The sequence below is a fragment of the Microcebus murinus genome, chromosome 12, assembly GCF_040939455.1.
Source record: "Microcebus murinus isolate Inina chromosome 12, M.murinus_Inina_mat1.0, whole genome shotgun sequence".
NCBI classification, from domain to species: Eukaryota; Metazoa; Chordata; class Mammalia; order Primates; family Cheirogaleidae; genus Microcebus; species Microcebus murinus.
In genome coordinates, this window is record NC_134115.1 from 73,634,631 (window position 1) to 73,651,240 (window position 16,610).

General features: G+C 46.1%; 1 protein-coding gene across 2 annotated transcripts in view; it reads left to right on the forward strand.

The window, feature by feature from the left end:
- The window catches only part of SNX30 (sorting nexin family member 30), a 106,739-nt gene that overhangs the window by 79,568 nt on the left and 10,561 nt on the right, over positions 1 to 16,610 (forward strand). For both annotated transcript variants that reach the window (XM_012768918.3, XM_076008940.1), the window contains exon 7: positions 9,972 to 10,058. In XM_012768918.3, the coding sequence (XP_012624372.1) occupies positions 9,972 to 10,058 (87 nt within the window). The remainder of the gene's footprint in view (positions 1 to 9,971; positions 10,059 to 16,610) is intronic.

The following is a 16,610-nucleotide window of genomic DNA, read 5'->3' on the forward strand; positions in this document are numbered from 1 at the left end:
GTACCCCCTATTGACCAGTCAGTCACCTTGTAGCTGTGTGTTTAACTGCTTGCCAGGAGGAAAGCCAGGTGAGTGCTGTCCCCAATTGTATCTCTTTAAGGACAATCGTGGCTGGGAGTACATTCTGTTCCCTTCGGAGGCAGAAAGAAAGCATAGAAGTGGGGTCATAATGAGGCCATATGGAACAAATGGAGCAGTCCTGTTTTAAGCTGTGAACAATGAGAACAGCTTGTGCTAGAAAGATGGTTGAAGGAATGGATTACAAGGATACGTGGAGAGAGAGCACACAGTGCCGGGGGGCAGTGGGGGGGGGTACCAAAGTTATCCTCAAGCCTAGGACTCAAACACCCTGTAGACATTTACAGGTGAGCCCTTATTTGGGATTTCACATCCTATAGACTACATGTGTATAAAAATGTAATTAGAGCAGTGCTGAACTGAGAGAGACCATCTTAAGAGTCCTTACCGAATTTCTGGCAGTTCCTTTAGAGTATTGTCATCATTACGACCAGGCCAAGAGTTGAAGTTTTATTTAAGGAGGTTAGGGTAGGACCATCTCATTTCCCCACTGCCTTATTCATAGAAGGTAGTCAGCAAATATTTAATTGGATTTGACAGTTTGGTGAATTTGGAACATTTACAAATATATAACTATTGCAATGTGATGCATCTTGTTATTTTTAAGAGATAGATTTATCTATGTCAGTGAGCATGCTTATTTCAGAGGTCTTGGTGAATGACTGGAGTGGGGCGAGGGTCCAAAGAAAGAGTAGGTTGTAAGAGAAAGCCACAGGGAGTAAGTGGCTCTGGCTGGAGATTTGGGTGACACATAGGAGCTGGCTGTGCAAGGATGGGAGGATGGAGCATTTTAGGCAGAGGGAACAGCCAGTGCAAAGGTTCTAAAGCAGAAATGAGCTTGGTGTCTGCAGACCAGAAGGGCCAGTGTGAGTGGAGCCCAGGGAGCAAGTGGCAGGAGGTGGGGTCGAAGGGAGGTAGGGGCCAGGCCATACAGTAGCACCTTAAAGGCCAGGGTTGGTAAGAGTCTGGATTTTATTCCAAGGAGTAGAAGGGAAGCCTTTTTGTTTTATGCAGGGGAATGACGGGATGTGTTTTTTTACTTCAAGAAGACGTGTAGAGCTACAGTACGGAGACAGATTGCAGAGAATGCGAGTGGAGGTTGGGGAAGACCATTTAGGAGGATGTCACAGGGAGCCAGGGGCAGATAACCAGGCGGTGGAGCTTGACTGTGGTGGTGAGGTGGGTGGATTTGGGTATGTGTTGGATGAAGGGCTGACTAGACTTGCTGCTGGGGGAAAGTGAAATAAGAAAGGGAGGAATTGGGGGTTTTGGCTTTAGCAGCTGGGCAGATAGTAGTACTGTTTATTGGGTTGGGGAAGGTCCAGGGAGGAGCAGATTGGGTCGCTGGGAACCAAGTGGTTTGGGCCACGTTGAGTTCAGACATGACTATTAGTCATTCAGTGGAGGTGCCACGGTAGTTGGTTATGAGTTGGTTATGGAATGGTTGGGGTGGTTGGAGGAAAAAAGCAGAGAATTGCCTCACTGAAGCAGAGAAATGTTTTAAGGGGAAGGGGAAAGGTGAACAGTGACCACTGGATTTAAAATAATAACATGGGCATCGTTGGTGATTGTGATTATAGGTGTGAGATGTGGATACAGAAGTTTTGGTTTAAACACAAAGTTTATCTTTGAGTTGGAGATACCTGCAACAGCATTCCGGGGTATTTCTTTTCAAATGCCGGCTGAATTGTCAGATGGTTCTTCAGCCTGCCCGCCTTTTCCCCGTAGCAGCCACAAGGTGGAGCAAGTGAGTCAAGCTCCCGGGACGCGACCGTTTGTGCTTTAGGTTGGCTGTTTCCAGTGCCTTTCAAACACTGAAATGACGACTTTTTCTGGAAGATTGAAGTATCCGGGGGAATAAAACATCTCTCTTCCTGAACAAAAGTGATTATAGATTGAGGGGCTAATTGTTTGGAATTGAGGTGAAAAATGTGAAGAAGCAGGATGTGAAACGACATAAACTTAAAAGTTTTAGCAAAAATTTAAAAATATTAAAATAATTCTGAGATTCCCAGTAATGGCAGACAGAGTCCATATTTAAACTTCCTCTTCATGAAACCTCACCAAAATGAGACTAGAAGGATTTTTTTTTCTTTTTTTTTTTAGGTATAAGCCTACAAAGATGGAGGGCAGTGGGCAAGGAGATGACAATACAATTTGGGGCATAGAAAGCCAACTGAGAGGAGTTGAGTAACTTAAATGACTCAAAAAAACTGATTTGGAAGATGACTGTTAGGGATGGGGGGACCTGAGAAGCCACCTGGATTACACTGTGGAACCCTCCAGAAAGGTTGAGAATTGGCAGCGCCACACCCCTCTGGGGCTGAGGGAGAGGTGGGGCTGAAGAGTAAGTCAGGAGTCTGTCTACGAATCAGCTTGTGATTCTCTCCTCCCTCCTCACACAGTGGCCACTGTTCCTTCTCCACTCTGGCAGAATTGGGGGTATGTTCTCTAGAGGGGTAAAATCGAGGGTCTCTGGAACAGACTCTAGGTACAGTTGAGGGTGTTCAGTAAAAGGTTGCTGAATGTCGAAACTCTTACTCATCTTCTCCTGCTTGGCTCTAAGGGTTGTATCTTCCATGCAAGGATGAGAAGAGCCTTTGCTAGAAAGTCTGAACAGCCCAAGAGAAGACACCCAAAGATACTGGTATTGGTGGGGGCAGAGAAGGGACCCAGCAGAGTCTCCTATAGGGAACTGCCAACAAAGCCCTCTGTGCAGAGAGCTGTCAACCAGTTTCTTTGGTATTTCACTCTTGGATACATGGATAGACAAGTGTCACCAAATATTTCAGGAAAGATTCTAATATGAATATCAAAAGTAACAACAAAGAAGAAAAAGTATATTCAGTAAAACATTATTGAAGGAGATGAAAACTTCCAGAAAAAGAAATCATTAATATGTTCTGAAAGAGAAGAGGTCAGAGCCACAAAATAAGAATTTTAAAAAATTTAGAGAACAAGCCCAACAACATAGCAAGACCCCATCTCTACAAAATATAGAAAAATTAGCCAGGCATGGTGGCGCATGCCTGTAGTCCCAGCTACTTGGGAGGCTGAGGCAGGAGGATCTCTTGAACCTAGGAGTTTGAGGTTGCAGTGAGTTATGATGATGTGACTGTACTGTAGCCCAGGCAACACAGCAAGACCCTGTCTCAAAAAAAAAAAAAAAAAAATTCAGAGAACAAAGAGCTTTTGGAACTCAAAACCATGATAAGAATGAAAAAAAAAAAAAGAAGAGTTAAAAGAAAAAGTTAAGGAAATTGCATATAAAATGAAACAAAAAGAGAATTGGAGAGAAAAAATATGAAAATTAGAGAAGTAGATCATAAGGTCCAACATCTGAATAACAGAGGTGCAGGAAGAGAAAACAGAAACGAGCAGCATTAAAGAAGTCACTCAAGGGAAAAAGGCTAGAGGTGAAGACATAATGTATCACTGGTTGTGTCTGAGAGATGAGATTATGGATGACTCTCCCCCCCATTCTGTACATTTTTTCTTTATTTTCCAAATTTTGTGTAACAAATATCTTTTAAAATTAGGGAGAAATGTGTGGTTTCAATATTATCAACATTACCCCAGAAGATGTAGCTTGCAGGTGGTCCTGGTCTCCATAGAATGAATGTATAAAAGGAGCATGTCGAAAGGGGCAGTCTGAGCTCAGTCATTTACCCAGAAATTGTGATCTCAGCAGGACCAAGTTGGTCCCATTTTCCTTCCTGCAGGAAAGTGTTCTACTAGAGGGCTACCTGAAAACAAGCCACAGAGTCACACTGGGTATTTATTTTTATTCTTGTTGGAACTTCTCTCTTTATTACAAGACACCTATCATTCTACATGAATTCCTCTTGGGTCTTTTGGGTTGTCAGGCCTGGTGTAGCAGAATATGAACCATTGTGTTCTGCAGTTCTCTACGTGTGGCTGAGCTCTTCCTGCTGCCTTCCTACCCAGCCCTGCATCCTAATGCCACTCTTCCATTAAGCTTTTTTTTTTTTTTTTTTTTGAGACAAAGTCTCACTCTGTTGCCCAGGCTAGAGTGTGCCATGGTGTCAGCCTAGCTCACAGCAACCTCAAACTCCTGGGCTCAAGTGATCCTCCTGCCTCGGCCTCCCGAATAGCTGGGACTACAGGCACGTGACACCACGCCCGGCTAAGTTTTTCTATTTTTAGTTGTTTTGTCTAATTTCTTTCTATTTATAGTAGAGATGGGGTCTTGCTCTTGCTCAGGCTGGTCTCGAACTCCTGAGCTCAAGCAATCCTCCTGCCTTGGCCTCCCAAAGTGCTAGGATTATAGGTGTGAGCCACCATGTCTGGCTTTCTGTAAAGCTTTGAGGCTTACAAACTTTCCAGACTTGAGGAAGCTTTGGCCTTTGGTGCTGGGGCTCTGTTTAGACTGCCTTTTCTCCCTCCCATGGTTTGTGAGCCTTCCCTCACCAGGGGAAGGCGTGAGCAAGAGCTCAGGGGGTGGGGAGGAGTGTTGAGCTTTCCCGTAGACACTGACTATTGTGATCCTTTCTTGGAAAAAAACCCAGTGCAGATGTTGAGAGCCAAACCACAGGTTGCATCTGTGAGCTAACTCTTCCAGACAGTTTTGTCATTGTAGGATAAAGGCTGTTTGCATATTTCTTGGATGACATAATTCTAGGCCTTCTAATGGCCATTATTATTTGTCATAAACATTTTGGATGACAGGTATTATGTTTCCATAACACTTTTTTAATATGGAAAAAGGTATTTTAACCTACTTATTATAGAGAAATTCAAACATATCCCAAAGTAGAGCAAAGTCTAACAAGCCCACTGTACCCCAGCCAGCATCAGCAGTTGTTCACTCAGTGGTTTACTCACTCCTGTCCCGCCTTGTTCTGTCTGTATCCTACTCCACTCCCAGTGCCCACACTACATTATTTTAAAGCAAATCCCAGACATCATCATTTCATGTAAAAACATTTAGTGCATATCTCTAAAATATAAGCATTGTTTTTTTGTTTTTTTTTTTTTTTTTGAGACAGAGTCTCGCTTTCTTGCCCAGGCTAGAGTGAGTGCCGTGGCGTCAGCCTAGCTCACAGCAACCTCAAACTCCTGGGCTCAAGCAATCCTCCTGCCTCAGCCTCCCGGGTAGCTGGGACTACAGGCATGCACCACCATGCCCGGCTAATTTTTTATATATATATATCAGTTGGCCAATTAATTTCTTTCTATTTCTAGTAGAGACGGGGTCTCGCTCAGGCTGGTTTTGAACTCCTGACCTCGAGCAATCCGCCCGCCTCGGCCTCCCAAGAGCTAGGATTACAGGCGTGAGCCACCGCGCCCGGCCAAAAATATAAGCATTGTTTTTTAAAAGAAAAAATACCTTATTCTTACTATGTTAAAATATCCAGTTAGTGTTCAAATTTCCCCAGTTGTCTCAGTTTTCATAGTTCTTTTTCTAAATTGGGATCCAAATAAGGTGCACGCATTGGTTGATGAGTTTGTTAAAAAAAGTTTTTTTTACCCTAGAGACAGAGTCTCACTCTGTTGCCCAGGCTGGAATACAGCGATGTGATCGTAGCTCGCAGCAGCCATGAACTCCTGGGCTCAAGTGATCTTCCTGCCTTGAACCCCTGAGTAGCTGGGAGTACTGGCACTTACCACAATGCTTGGCTATTTTTTTTTTCTTTTGCTTTTTGTAGAAATGAGATCTCACTATGTTGCCCATGGTGGTCTTGAACTCCTGACCTTAAGTGATCCTCCTTCCTTAGCCTACCAAAGTGCTAGGATTGCAGGCATGAGCCATAGTGCCTGGCCTGTTTTTTAAATATTTTAAAATCCCTTTGTCTATTCTTCTTTGCAATTTATTAAAGAAACCGAGTCATTTGCCCTCTCTTCATTGGGGAAAGAAAGGTAGTAAAGTTCTAGATTATTAGGACCACTTGAAATCACAAAGTGTTCTACGTTAAAGAGTATATAGCGGCCAAGAGAAATTTCTTCCATGTCTCTAATTAAAAGTCACCTTCTGAGTGTGTGGCCCTCCCTGGGCACCCTCCATACAATTTTGTCCTCCTCCAAACCCTTGGTACTTCCTATCTTCCTTGCCTTTTTTGTTTTTCCTTCTCAACACCTACAGCCGCTTTACACGCTGTGTATTTTACACATTCATTGTCTGCCTCTCCTCTAGGATGTAAGCTCATCAAGGCCAAGGTTTTGTGTGTTTTGTTCTCTGCTGTATCCCTGCACCTGCATAGGTGAATGAAGATGCTTGAAGGCAGGGCAGAAAGAGGGTGAGGGTGGCCGTATAGGGAGGGTGGGTGATGCAGCGTAAGGAGGAAGGTATCTCCGTGCACTTCCCGTTTTGACCTGGCACACCCCTTAGAATCAGAGATCCCTATACAGTTCTGTGGGAAGCTCAGCTGATGACTACCTTCTGCCTGTCACCAAGTGACGGAGGGCCTCTCTGCAGACCCTGACTGGTGTCCCTTTCATCCCACTGCATCTAAGTCATAGGCTGGCTCAACCATTTTATCAACAGAGACTGGGCTGGGAGCCCAGTGCTCAGACCATCACCAACAAGGGCAACGGTGTCCTAACAAGGATGCTGGCCTGAAACAGTCTGTTTTGATTCAGAACACATTTCCTAACCTTTGGCATTGTTGGATCAAAGTCCAATTGTGAAACCATAAGCTGAACGTAGCAGGAAGAACCTGAATGAGTCACCTCTTCTGTGCTGTTAGCCAGTGGTGTGGGCTCGAACAGGTCCAGCCACTGTACCTTAGTCTTCTTGTATCTGAAACAGGGATGATGCCCTTTTGCCTCTGCGTGGTGGTTGTGAGCCTATCGTGCCGTCCAGTGATGCAGCGTGGTTACACAGATCCTCTGGTCAGCCTGCATGAGAGGGCCGCGTGCTGGCCACGCCGGGAGAGGCTGCAGGGAGCAGTGGCCGAGGACACAGCAGCCCTGCCTGTCCTCTGGGCCAGAGAAGGCTCAGGCTAACTGGAGAGAGGGCTATGGCTGGATCTGCTGGATCTCCCTCACCTGTTTTGGGGAGTAGGGAGAGGAGATGCCTTTAGCTGAATAGGGTTCGTGCATCTCCTCTCCCTGTCCATCCCTGTGCTGTGCTGACTGTATTCCAAGGCATGGGCTTATAGCTTTGGTTGTGAGGTTCTCACCACACTGTCACCGGAGCAAGTTGTGCTGATTCCTGCAAGTGCTGGTCTGGATATGTGTGTTTTTTCTGGTAATATGAGAGGTATCCTGTGAGGGGAGTACACACCCTGCTGTTCCATCACTCCTGGGGGAGCCACATTTGCATGTCCATGGACAGCAAGCATGTTTTTATTTTACTTGGGTGGAGATTGTAATTTTTACTACTGCTGTAGTAGATTCCCCACCAGTAGATTTAGATTATTTTCTGGGCTCTATGAAATCCAGACAGGACCTCTGAGTTTAAATTTTTTACTTTATAGATTTACGCCATCCAATATAGTAGCTGTTAGAGTGGGAACTTGTGGCGAGGGATGAGAAAGAATTCTCAATACAGATTAGACTAGTTTTAAAGAAAGTTTCTTTTATTTCCCAAGGGGAGGGAAGGGCATGGCACGAAATAAAGAAAGGAGAAGTGCTGGCCACAAAGGTTAGGAGTTCAGGGTTTTTATTGGGGGCAAAGGAGAAAAAAAACTTAAAGCTGCAAGCTGATGGCAGAAGGCAGCTGTGAAGTGGCTGTGTGTGTGTGTGTGTGTGTGTGTGTGTGTGTTTTCCCCTTTTATTTTTCTCTTCTCTGTGGGGCTGGCTTATCAGTCTCCCTGGAATGTGGGCTGGTGGAAACTGGGGGAGGTCACGCTCTTTCTCTCTGCTCAGTTTCTTTCAAGTGTAAAAACAAATTCTTAGAACAAGTTAAGCCACAGGTGGTTAATCTTAAAGACAAGGAATTAAGCCACAGGTGGTTAATCAAACAAAGGGGCAGTTATGAGCTGTGATCTTTCTCTTCAAAGAAGCAATCATGTGCTGTGAGTTTTCTCCTTTTTTTTTCTCTCTCTTAGATAGTTTATTAGCAATGCTATCCTTTCAGTAGCCACTAGTCATATGTGGCTAGTTAAGTTGAAAGTCAAGTTAGTAAAATTAAATAAAAATTCAAACCCAGTTCCTCAGTCATACTAGCTACATGCCAGGTGCTCAGCAGGCATGTGGCGGCCGTGGCTTCAGTACTAGACAGTGTAGGTTATAGAACGTTTCCGTCACAGCAGGGAGTTCCACTGAACAGCATCGTGAATATTCCTACTCAGAGATTAGTTAATGTGTGAAGGGAACATCAGAGCACTTAGGAGACAAACGAGTGGCACGTGATGAAATAAAACTATCGAAATTTTTACCTCATATTCTTGTCATGGTAAAATATTTCTCAAAGTACGTTCCTCAGGGGAAGACTTGAGGCTCCCCAGTGTTGACACATTCCATTTGAAGGTTGACCCCAGAGCTCTCAACTATCAGTCACTCTCACCTTTTATTTTGGCACATTGGCCACTGTCTAGCCAAGGAGTGGCTCCTTCCTGCACTGACCCATGCTCTAGTGGATGGTCCCTAGGGGGAAAGTGCATGATTAGAAACTTTCATAGCAATTTGTGACTTTTGAGTTAGTGGGAAAGAAAGTTCTTATCACTCTTGGTTTGCCATTTTTATGATTCTACTAACAGAAGAAGAAGAAGAAAAAAAAAACGCACTGTGATGAAACACACTTTCCTAGAATGTCTGCTGGCAGGAGTTTCTGTTTTGCTTGGTGGGATCCTAGCAGCAGAGCTAGGACTAAGGGAGGTGAGCCCAGGGCACAGATTTCAGGAGGTGCTCACGTGCAGGTGCTGACCTTGTACTCACGTAGGCCAGAGAGTGAGCATCTCCTTAAACTTTGAACCCTTGGCACCTGGCTTGCCTTACTCTAGCCCTGCCCCAAACTGGCTGTCTTTGGGCCCATTTACCACTCACTCTGGCAGGCTTGCTGCGTGGTGCCAGGAATTCTGGACTTGCACATACGTAGCTCTTTTTTTTTTTTTTTTTTTTGAGACAGAGTCTCACTCTGTTGCCCAGGCTAGAGCGAGTGCCATGGCGTCAGCCTAGCTCACAGCAACCTCAAACTCCTGGGGTCAGGCGATCCTCCTGCCTCAGCCTCCCGAATAGCTGGGACTACAGGCATGAGCCACCATGCCCGGCTAATTTTTTCTATATATATTAGTTGGCCAATTAATTTCTTTCTATTTATAGTAGAGACGGGGGTCTCGCTCTTGCTCAGGCTGGTTTCGAACTCCTGACCTCGAGCAATCCGCCCGCCTCGGCCTCCCAGAGTGCTAGGATTACAGGCTTGAGCCACCGCGCCCGGCCACATACGTAGCTCTTTTAGCACTTGTAGCCTCATACCGTGTCTGTTCGTCTCCTAGACTGAACCCCTACAGCTCTTTGCTCTAGGTATGCCTGGACCAGAGCAGAGGACAGATCAGTCCACCAGGGATCCAATCAGTGAATTAAAGACTGAAGAGCTCTCTTGACTTTCTCTTTTCCATTAAGAGCCAGGGAACGTTCTGCGTCGTAACCTGCAAAGCCGCACATTTCCGCACAGCCGAGTTCTCTGTGCACACGGGGAAAATGAGGGCCCTCCTGTCATTGTGGCGATGGACGGGCACGTTTCCCTCACTTGCCCTTCCCTAGAAAGTTCGGTCTCTGGGAACGGTTCTCCCCCCTCCCCCGCTTCCTCCGGAGTCCATGTCACATGTCACACTACACGCCTGTGCCACAGCCAGGCCGTGCTAGGAGCCCATGGCTGGGCCTCGGTGTGTCATGATTTGGGGAGTTGTGGGGTAAAGAAGCAATCGCCTGGGGGTTGGAAGCCCTTTGTGGACTCTGTGTCATGTGCTTCTCCTCTCTGCCTCCCACAGAGCGTATTGAAGAAGAGGGACCAAGTCCAAGCGGAGTACGAAGCCAAACTGGAAGCTGTGGCTCTGAGAAAGGAGGAACGCCCCAAGGTCAGGGGAGCGGCCTGGGGAGGGCTGACAAGCTGTCACCTCCCTGCTGGTGCTAAGTCAGTTCTTGTCTCTGGATCTGTGTGACTGAGGGTGGTGGTGCCAGCTGGGATATGTTAATGTTTTTATTTTCCTCTTTTTGCTCTCTTTTCTACCTTATTTCTGAGAGTTCTGAACATGCACCAGGGTTGTATTTTCTGCTATTTCCTGGGATGGATATATATATATATATATATTTTTTTTTTTTTTGTAGAGATAGGATCTCACTCTGTCACCCAGGCTGGAGTGCAGAGGCCTGATCATAGCTCACTACAGCCTCAAACTCCTGGGCTCAAGCAGTCCTCCTACCTCAGCCTCCCAAAGTGCTGGGATTGTAGGTGTGAGCCCCTGTACCTGGCACTGGGATTTAAAAAACACAAAAACAGACTTCCAGCTCTGCCTTTCATTGGCAGTTCCTTGCCCTGTAAAATGACATTGCAGAGAGGGAAAGAATACCCTAGGTTAGCGCTCTCAAAGTGTGGTTCGAGGACTGGCCCATAAGCTGTGTGATTCATGATGAGAAAAGTACAGAAGCCAAGAGTAAGTGCCTGGAAACTTTTATAGCAATTAGACATTGGTGCGGAACCAGTTTACATGCCTTGTTGAACATTACAGATGAGTGTGTCAAACCAGTGCTGTATACTAGTTATGCACAGTAGGACTACAGCTCGGTTGGATTGGGGAAAAAGCCAACAAAATAGTCCTTTACCCGAGAGTTTGAGCAGCACCGATCTGTCTTGCCTATGATGCTTCTGGCTCAAGTGTTCTGAGTCTAGATAGAGGATCACATTGCAGAAAAGCTTTGGTTGTACTGCCACTTCCTTTGTTGCCTTTCTTTCCCCCGAGACGGGATTAAAAGCCAGAGTAAAGTGACCAACATGCAAGTGCTTACAATGTGTTTACTGTGTCTGAATGCATTCTCTTTATACACACACACACACGCGCGCGCGCGCATACACACACACACACAGTTATTCCTCTATCCATGAGTTCTGCATTTGCTGAATCAACTAACTGCAGATTGAAAATATCTGGGGGAAAATAGCCAAAAAAATACAATAGGAAATAACACAAAGAATAAAAACAATGTACTACAGATTGAGTATCCCTCATCCAAAATGCTCAAAACCATAAGTGTTTCGGATTTTGGAATATTTGCATATACATAGTGGAAGATCTTGGGAATGGGATCCAAATGTTAACACGAGATTCGTTTATGTTTTGTATACACCTTATACACATAGCCTAAGGGTAATTTTATAGAATATTTGTAATAATTTTGTCATGAAGTAAAGTTTTAACCGTGACCCATCACACGAGTTCAGGTGTGGAATTTTCCACTTGTGTTGTCATGTTGGCACTCAAAAAGTTTCAGATTTTGAGCTCAGCACAGTGGTGCAAGCCTGTAGTCCTGGCTGCTTAGGAGGCTGAGGCAGGAGGATCGCATGAGACCAGGAGTTCCACGCTGCAGTGCACTGTGATAGTGCTTGTGAATAGCGACTGCACTCCAGCCTGGGCCACATAGGGAGACCCCATCTCTTTGGAAAAAAAAAAAGAAGTGTCACATTTTGGAGCATTTCAGATTTTCGGAATGGGGATGCTCAGTCTGTATAACAACTATTTACGGAGTATTTACATTGTATTATTTATTATAGGTAATTTAGAGATGATTTAAAGTATAGGATGTGCATAGGTTAATGCAAATATTATGCTATTTTATATCAGGGGCTTGAGCATTCACAAGTTTTGCTCTCTGCAGGGGTCCTGGAACCAGTCCCTCACCAGACACCAAGGAACAACTGTGTGTGTGTGTGTGTGTGTGTAATCTCCTTTATTCCATACCACAACCATGTGGTTTAGGTTCCTTTCTTATTCCCATTTGAGAGATGAGCAAACCAGGCCCAGTATCACAGCTAGCAGCTGGTAGAGCTAGAATCACACTCTAGAGTCTGACTTTAGAATCTACTTTTCTTTGTTATTCTGCTTCTTTGTTGTTTGTAATAGGAAGGTGTATTTGTTCTCAAAGAAGGAAAGTAGAGAATGTTATTAAGATAATAGCAGGGACCCAGTTTCGGGGAAATAGTTTGGCATTAGAGCTGTTGGGTTTTTTTTTTTTTTCCCCTTCCTTAACTTTGGTTCTTGCTGCCACCACTGTGTCAAGCAAGATGTACCTGGAAGGGAACCAGCTTTGGGTATTTGAAACTCAAACCTCAGAAGTGGCACACCTTGGCTTTGTGTAGTGTTTTTTGATGTTAATTATTATAATACTTCATGGGGTCACCACAGTCGTCACCTGAGGCCCAGAGGGAAGGCATTGTTCTTTCCCCACTGCGTGGGTGAGGAAATGAAGTAGAAAGCAGCTCAATCGGTTGCTTGGCCTCTTTGATGCCAAATGTCCCTACGTGCAATGTGCCGTACACAGCAGACATGCCGTGCATGTTTGTTGTGTTGATTTGTGTGTCGCCCATGATGATCTACACCATAGCGTGAAGGCTGCATACATCTGTGGAAAGGCAGATGATGAGACTGGGACTCTTGTCTTTGGCCCAGTGGGGCCTTCCCTCTGGTTCCTCTTGCCAAAGGCTGTCAGCCTTCTTCCATCCTGTGTGTCCCAAAGAGGCCGGGACAGAAATATAGCCGTGGGTGCAGCTGTCCTCTACCTGCCTCTGCCTGTCCCCTTGACTAGTTCTTAGCTGTTTCTGATATTCCAGAACATGGTGCCATCTGCTGAGCCCTTGTCTCAGTCTATTTAAAGGGATGACATAGGATAACATATTTTTATATATTTAAGAAGTTTCCTTCTAACAAGTTAGCCTCCTAATATGAAGATGGAAGTCACTTCACAGAAAGAAATACTGCCTGATCTTACTTACAAGTGGAATCTAACAAAGTTGAACTCACAGAAACAGGAGAACGAACAGTGGTGGCTGGGGGTGTGGAGGGAATGGGGAGACATTGGTCAAAAGATACAAACTTTCATTTATAAGATAAACAAGTCCTGGGGATCTAATGTACAGCATGGGTGGTGGTGGGTGTGTTCATTAATTTGATTGTGATAATCATTACACAATATATACCATGTTTCCCGAAAATAAGACAGGGTCTTATATTTATTTTTCCTCAAGAGGACACCCTAGGGGTTATTTTCAGGGGATGTGTTATTTTTTTTAAGTACGGTACAAAAATCTACATTTATTCAAATATAGTTAAGTCTTTGTCTTCTGAAACATCATCATAACTCTCCAAATCCCGAATTCCATCCTGAATTTCTTGCGACCCTGTTTCCTTTAGAACCATCGGCCCCCAATCTCTCATGTCGAGCAATAGAGCTCTCATGGGGCAGATGAGAAGGGCTGCTCGTTTTCTTTACTGCTCCATGACAAAATGCATGGGTTGTGCAGATGCACTGCGTAGCCACGCCCATCACTAGGTCTTATTTCGGGGTAGAACTTCTATTGCCCAAATGCTTAGAAATCCTGCTAGGACTTATTTTATGGGTAGGTCTTATTTTCGGGGAAACACGGTACATACATCAAATGATCACGTTGTACACCTTGAATATATACAATCTTTGCTTGTCAATTAAATATTTAAGAAAAAAAAAAAAGTTACTTTTCCTGGCGAGGGAGGAAGGGAGAACTAGCAAGTTGTGCTGCTGGTCTACTTTGGAAACTGAGGACCCTGCATTTTAAAGATGTCACTTAAATAGTTCTGTTGGCATTTGTACATGCTCAGCACTGGATACAAGCTTTCTCAGAGGCTGGATTTGTCATTCAATAGGTTTAGCCCTGTATGGGACTTAAAAGCCAAGAACTGAAAGTTATAAATAATAGGCCTAATTGAGTCTTTAACTGTGCCCTGGCCCGCTGGCTGCGGGAATCTCACTCCAGCCTCAGAACGGTCTCCAGCAGAGGGAAGAGCTGATTTTGGCTCCCACGTACCAACCAGCTGAGCTGCTGGGGCTCCTCTTTCAACTTCCGAGTTGTGGTTGCAAACTTCCTGCTACTGCTGTTCTCCGCCTTCCTGGAATACTCTCTCGGCCACAGGAATTCTGACCAGAGGGGAAGGGTTTCTTGTCCAGTGGGTGAGAGTGGCTAGTGGGTCCCAAACACACATCTGCGTTCTCTTCGCACATCTAGGAGACGAGCAACCTGAGGTCTTGCTGTGCTTTGCTTGATGAGGTTGTGAGCTCCCACATCCAGAGCTGCTGCTGCTGCTGCTGCTGCTGAGAGAAAACCAGGGTGTCAGGAAGTGGGTTAGGGCTGATTCTGTCCAAAGGCCTTGGCCATTTCCGCTGCTGGGGACTGATCGTGGGGAGCATGGGAGCAAGATAGCTCCCAAGTCTGTCCCAGGGTAGCCGGAGGAGAGAGGACTCTAGGTATGGACATCCTCACAGGAGTCTTGAGTTTTGAGGTAGAATCTTGAAAAAATTGCTCTGAAAAGTGAAGGAAGGTTGATTTTTGTGAGACCATGGAGTGATGTAAAAATCTGATTATTTTTCTGTAACCCAGAGGAGGGAAGTGGCCTCAGGGGTTTCCTCAACCCTCACCATGGGTTTCAAGCAGGGGTGGGTCTTAGGGCAGAGGAGCCTAGGCCATCTGAGGAGGGCGAGTGAGTCCTGGGGCTCCTCAGTGTGTGCTGAGGCCTGGGTGAGGCCTCTAGAGCCGAGGGGAAGTGTTAGTGTCGTGGAGTTGAAAGTTGCGCTTTGCTGTTAGGCTTGAGGAAACTCAGCAGACAGCGACGTAGCTTGTTCTCAGGCAAGTGGAGTTTGGATTGTGTAGACTGGCTCTCTTCATTTTTCTTTGGAGGTTGGAGAAATGACAGGTACTGCGTAGGGGGCTGGCTGCCTTCCGCTGGGTCTGTCGGGGCTACAGGCTTGTTGGGTACCTCTTAGGATTTGACCCTCCTTAGAAGCTAGGGAGGGTATCGAAACTAGTGCTGGAAACCAGGAGGGGCTAGGGCATTGCATGTAGGATTGAGCTGGAAGCATCCCTACCCTAGTGTGAACGAGGAGGGTAAACCGCGGAGGAAGCGTTTACATTTACTCTGTTCTGCGTTGGGCTCCTTTCAGTGCTTATACTTTCATGCAATTCTATTCAGGAAAGAACAAGCAGAGCATTCTTTACAGAATTCGTAGTTATCTTTAATAGGTAAAAAATGGTTGGAGGAGGGTTGCTGTTCCAGGCCCTGACCTATAGGTGGCCTCGTCCTGGGTAGAGTGCCAGGTGCGGTTGTTTGAAATGGGAAGTGAGAAGATAAGCTGTGTGGAGGTGAGCAAGGGCGTTGGCGTGCAGGGAGCCTGTGTGCTGTGTGAAGCATGTGGGAGCAGAGACACTGCGAACCTGTCGCCTCTGAGGTTGAGCAGAAGTAGAAATTGGGCTCACTTGGATGAACCTCTTGAAGGCTGTGGACCTTTGAAAGCTCTTAGAACCAGGGATGATGAACATTCTGGAATGAGGAGGACATGGTGGACAGCAAGAACCCCAGTTCTAAGGGGGCAACAAGGACACTTATGAAGCTTGTACAGACCAGAGAGTGAAGCAAGGGTGTCTGTCATTCCAGACACTTCTGTCTGGCAAGTGAGGAGAGAGACACATGATGTTTTCCAGTTCTCTCCACCGTGGCCATGATCTCAGCCTGGGTTAGAAAGCCAGACGCATCCAGCCTAAGGAGGGCAGACCTCTGTCATCACCCATATCTTCCTTAATTCCTGCCACAGCCGTCTATCACTGCGGTTATTCCCACGTTGTAGTCGAGCAACCAGGGCTGAGGGGAGTCATATAACTTAGGTGCCAAAGCTAACAAATGGTGGAGCTGGTCTTGGGTCCAGGTGTAGCTGGCTCCAGAGCTGGCCCCCTTTCCCCCTTGACTATGTGGGTTCCAGCAACCTCTGCCCCCTCTTGAGGAGGGCCCTGGCTTTCCTAAGTATAGACAGATGAACGCCAGAGGGGCTGTGGGAGAGAGTGTAGACCTTCCCTTGGGTTCTCATTCTATCACCCAGCTCTTCAGTGGCTGTGCAGGTGAGCCGTGGCTCTCTTGTTCTCGGCATATCTGCTCTAGACCCATCGCGTGCACTTGCCTGTCCTTCCCGCCTCACCTGCCATTATCTGAAGTTTGCTTTTTTATCTACTAAAATAAAAAATGCATTCTTTTAGAGCACTGGGGACTTTCTGTTTGCCAAGTTCAGTGGCCTCTTTTCAGTCTTCACCCTGTCTCAACTTTTTTTCATCTCGTAACTCATGTAGAAACCGAAAACACTTGTCTGTTTGCATGGCACACTGGGCTAGGCAGACAAGGTTGCTTGAAGCTGGAGGTGACCAGCCCCAGGGGCTCTGGCTCCCCAGAGGGCTGGGGATCAATGGCGCTGCCATTCACACATGGCCAGTTAGGAGGCTCGGCCCACCTGCTCACCCAGTGGCCTGTGGATGAGGAGACCGCCATCTCGAATGGGTTCTGTCATCGGTCCTGGGACCTGTCCCATGGCAGCCATGAGCTGCTCTCTGCCCCGGGACTTGG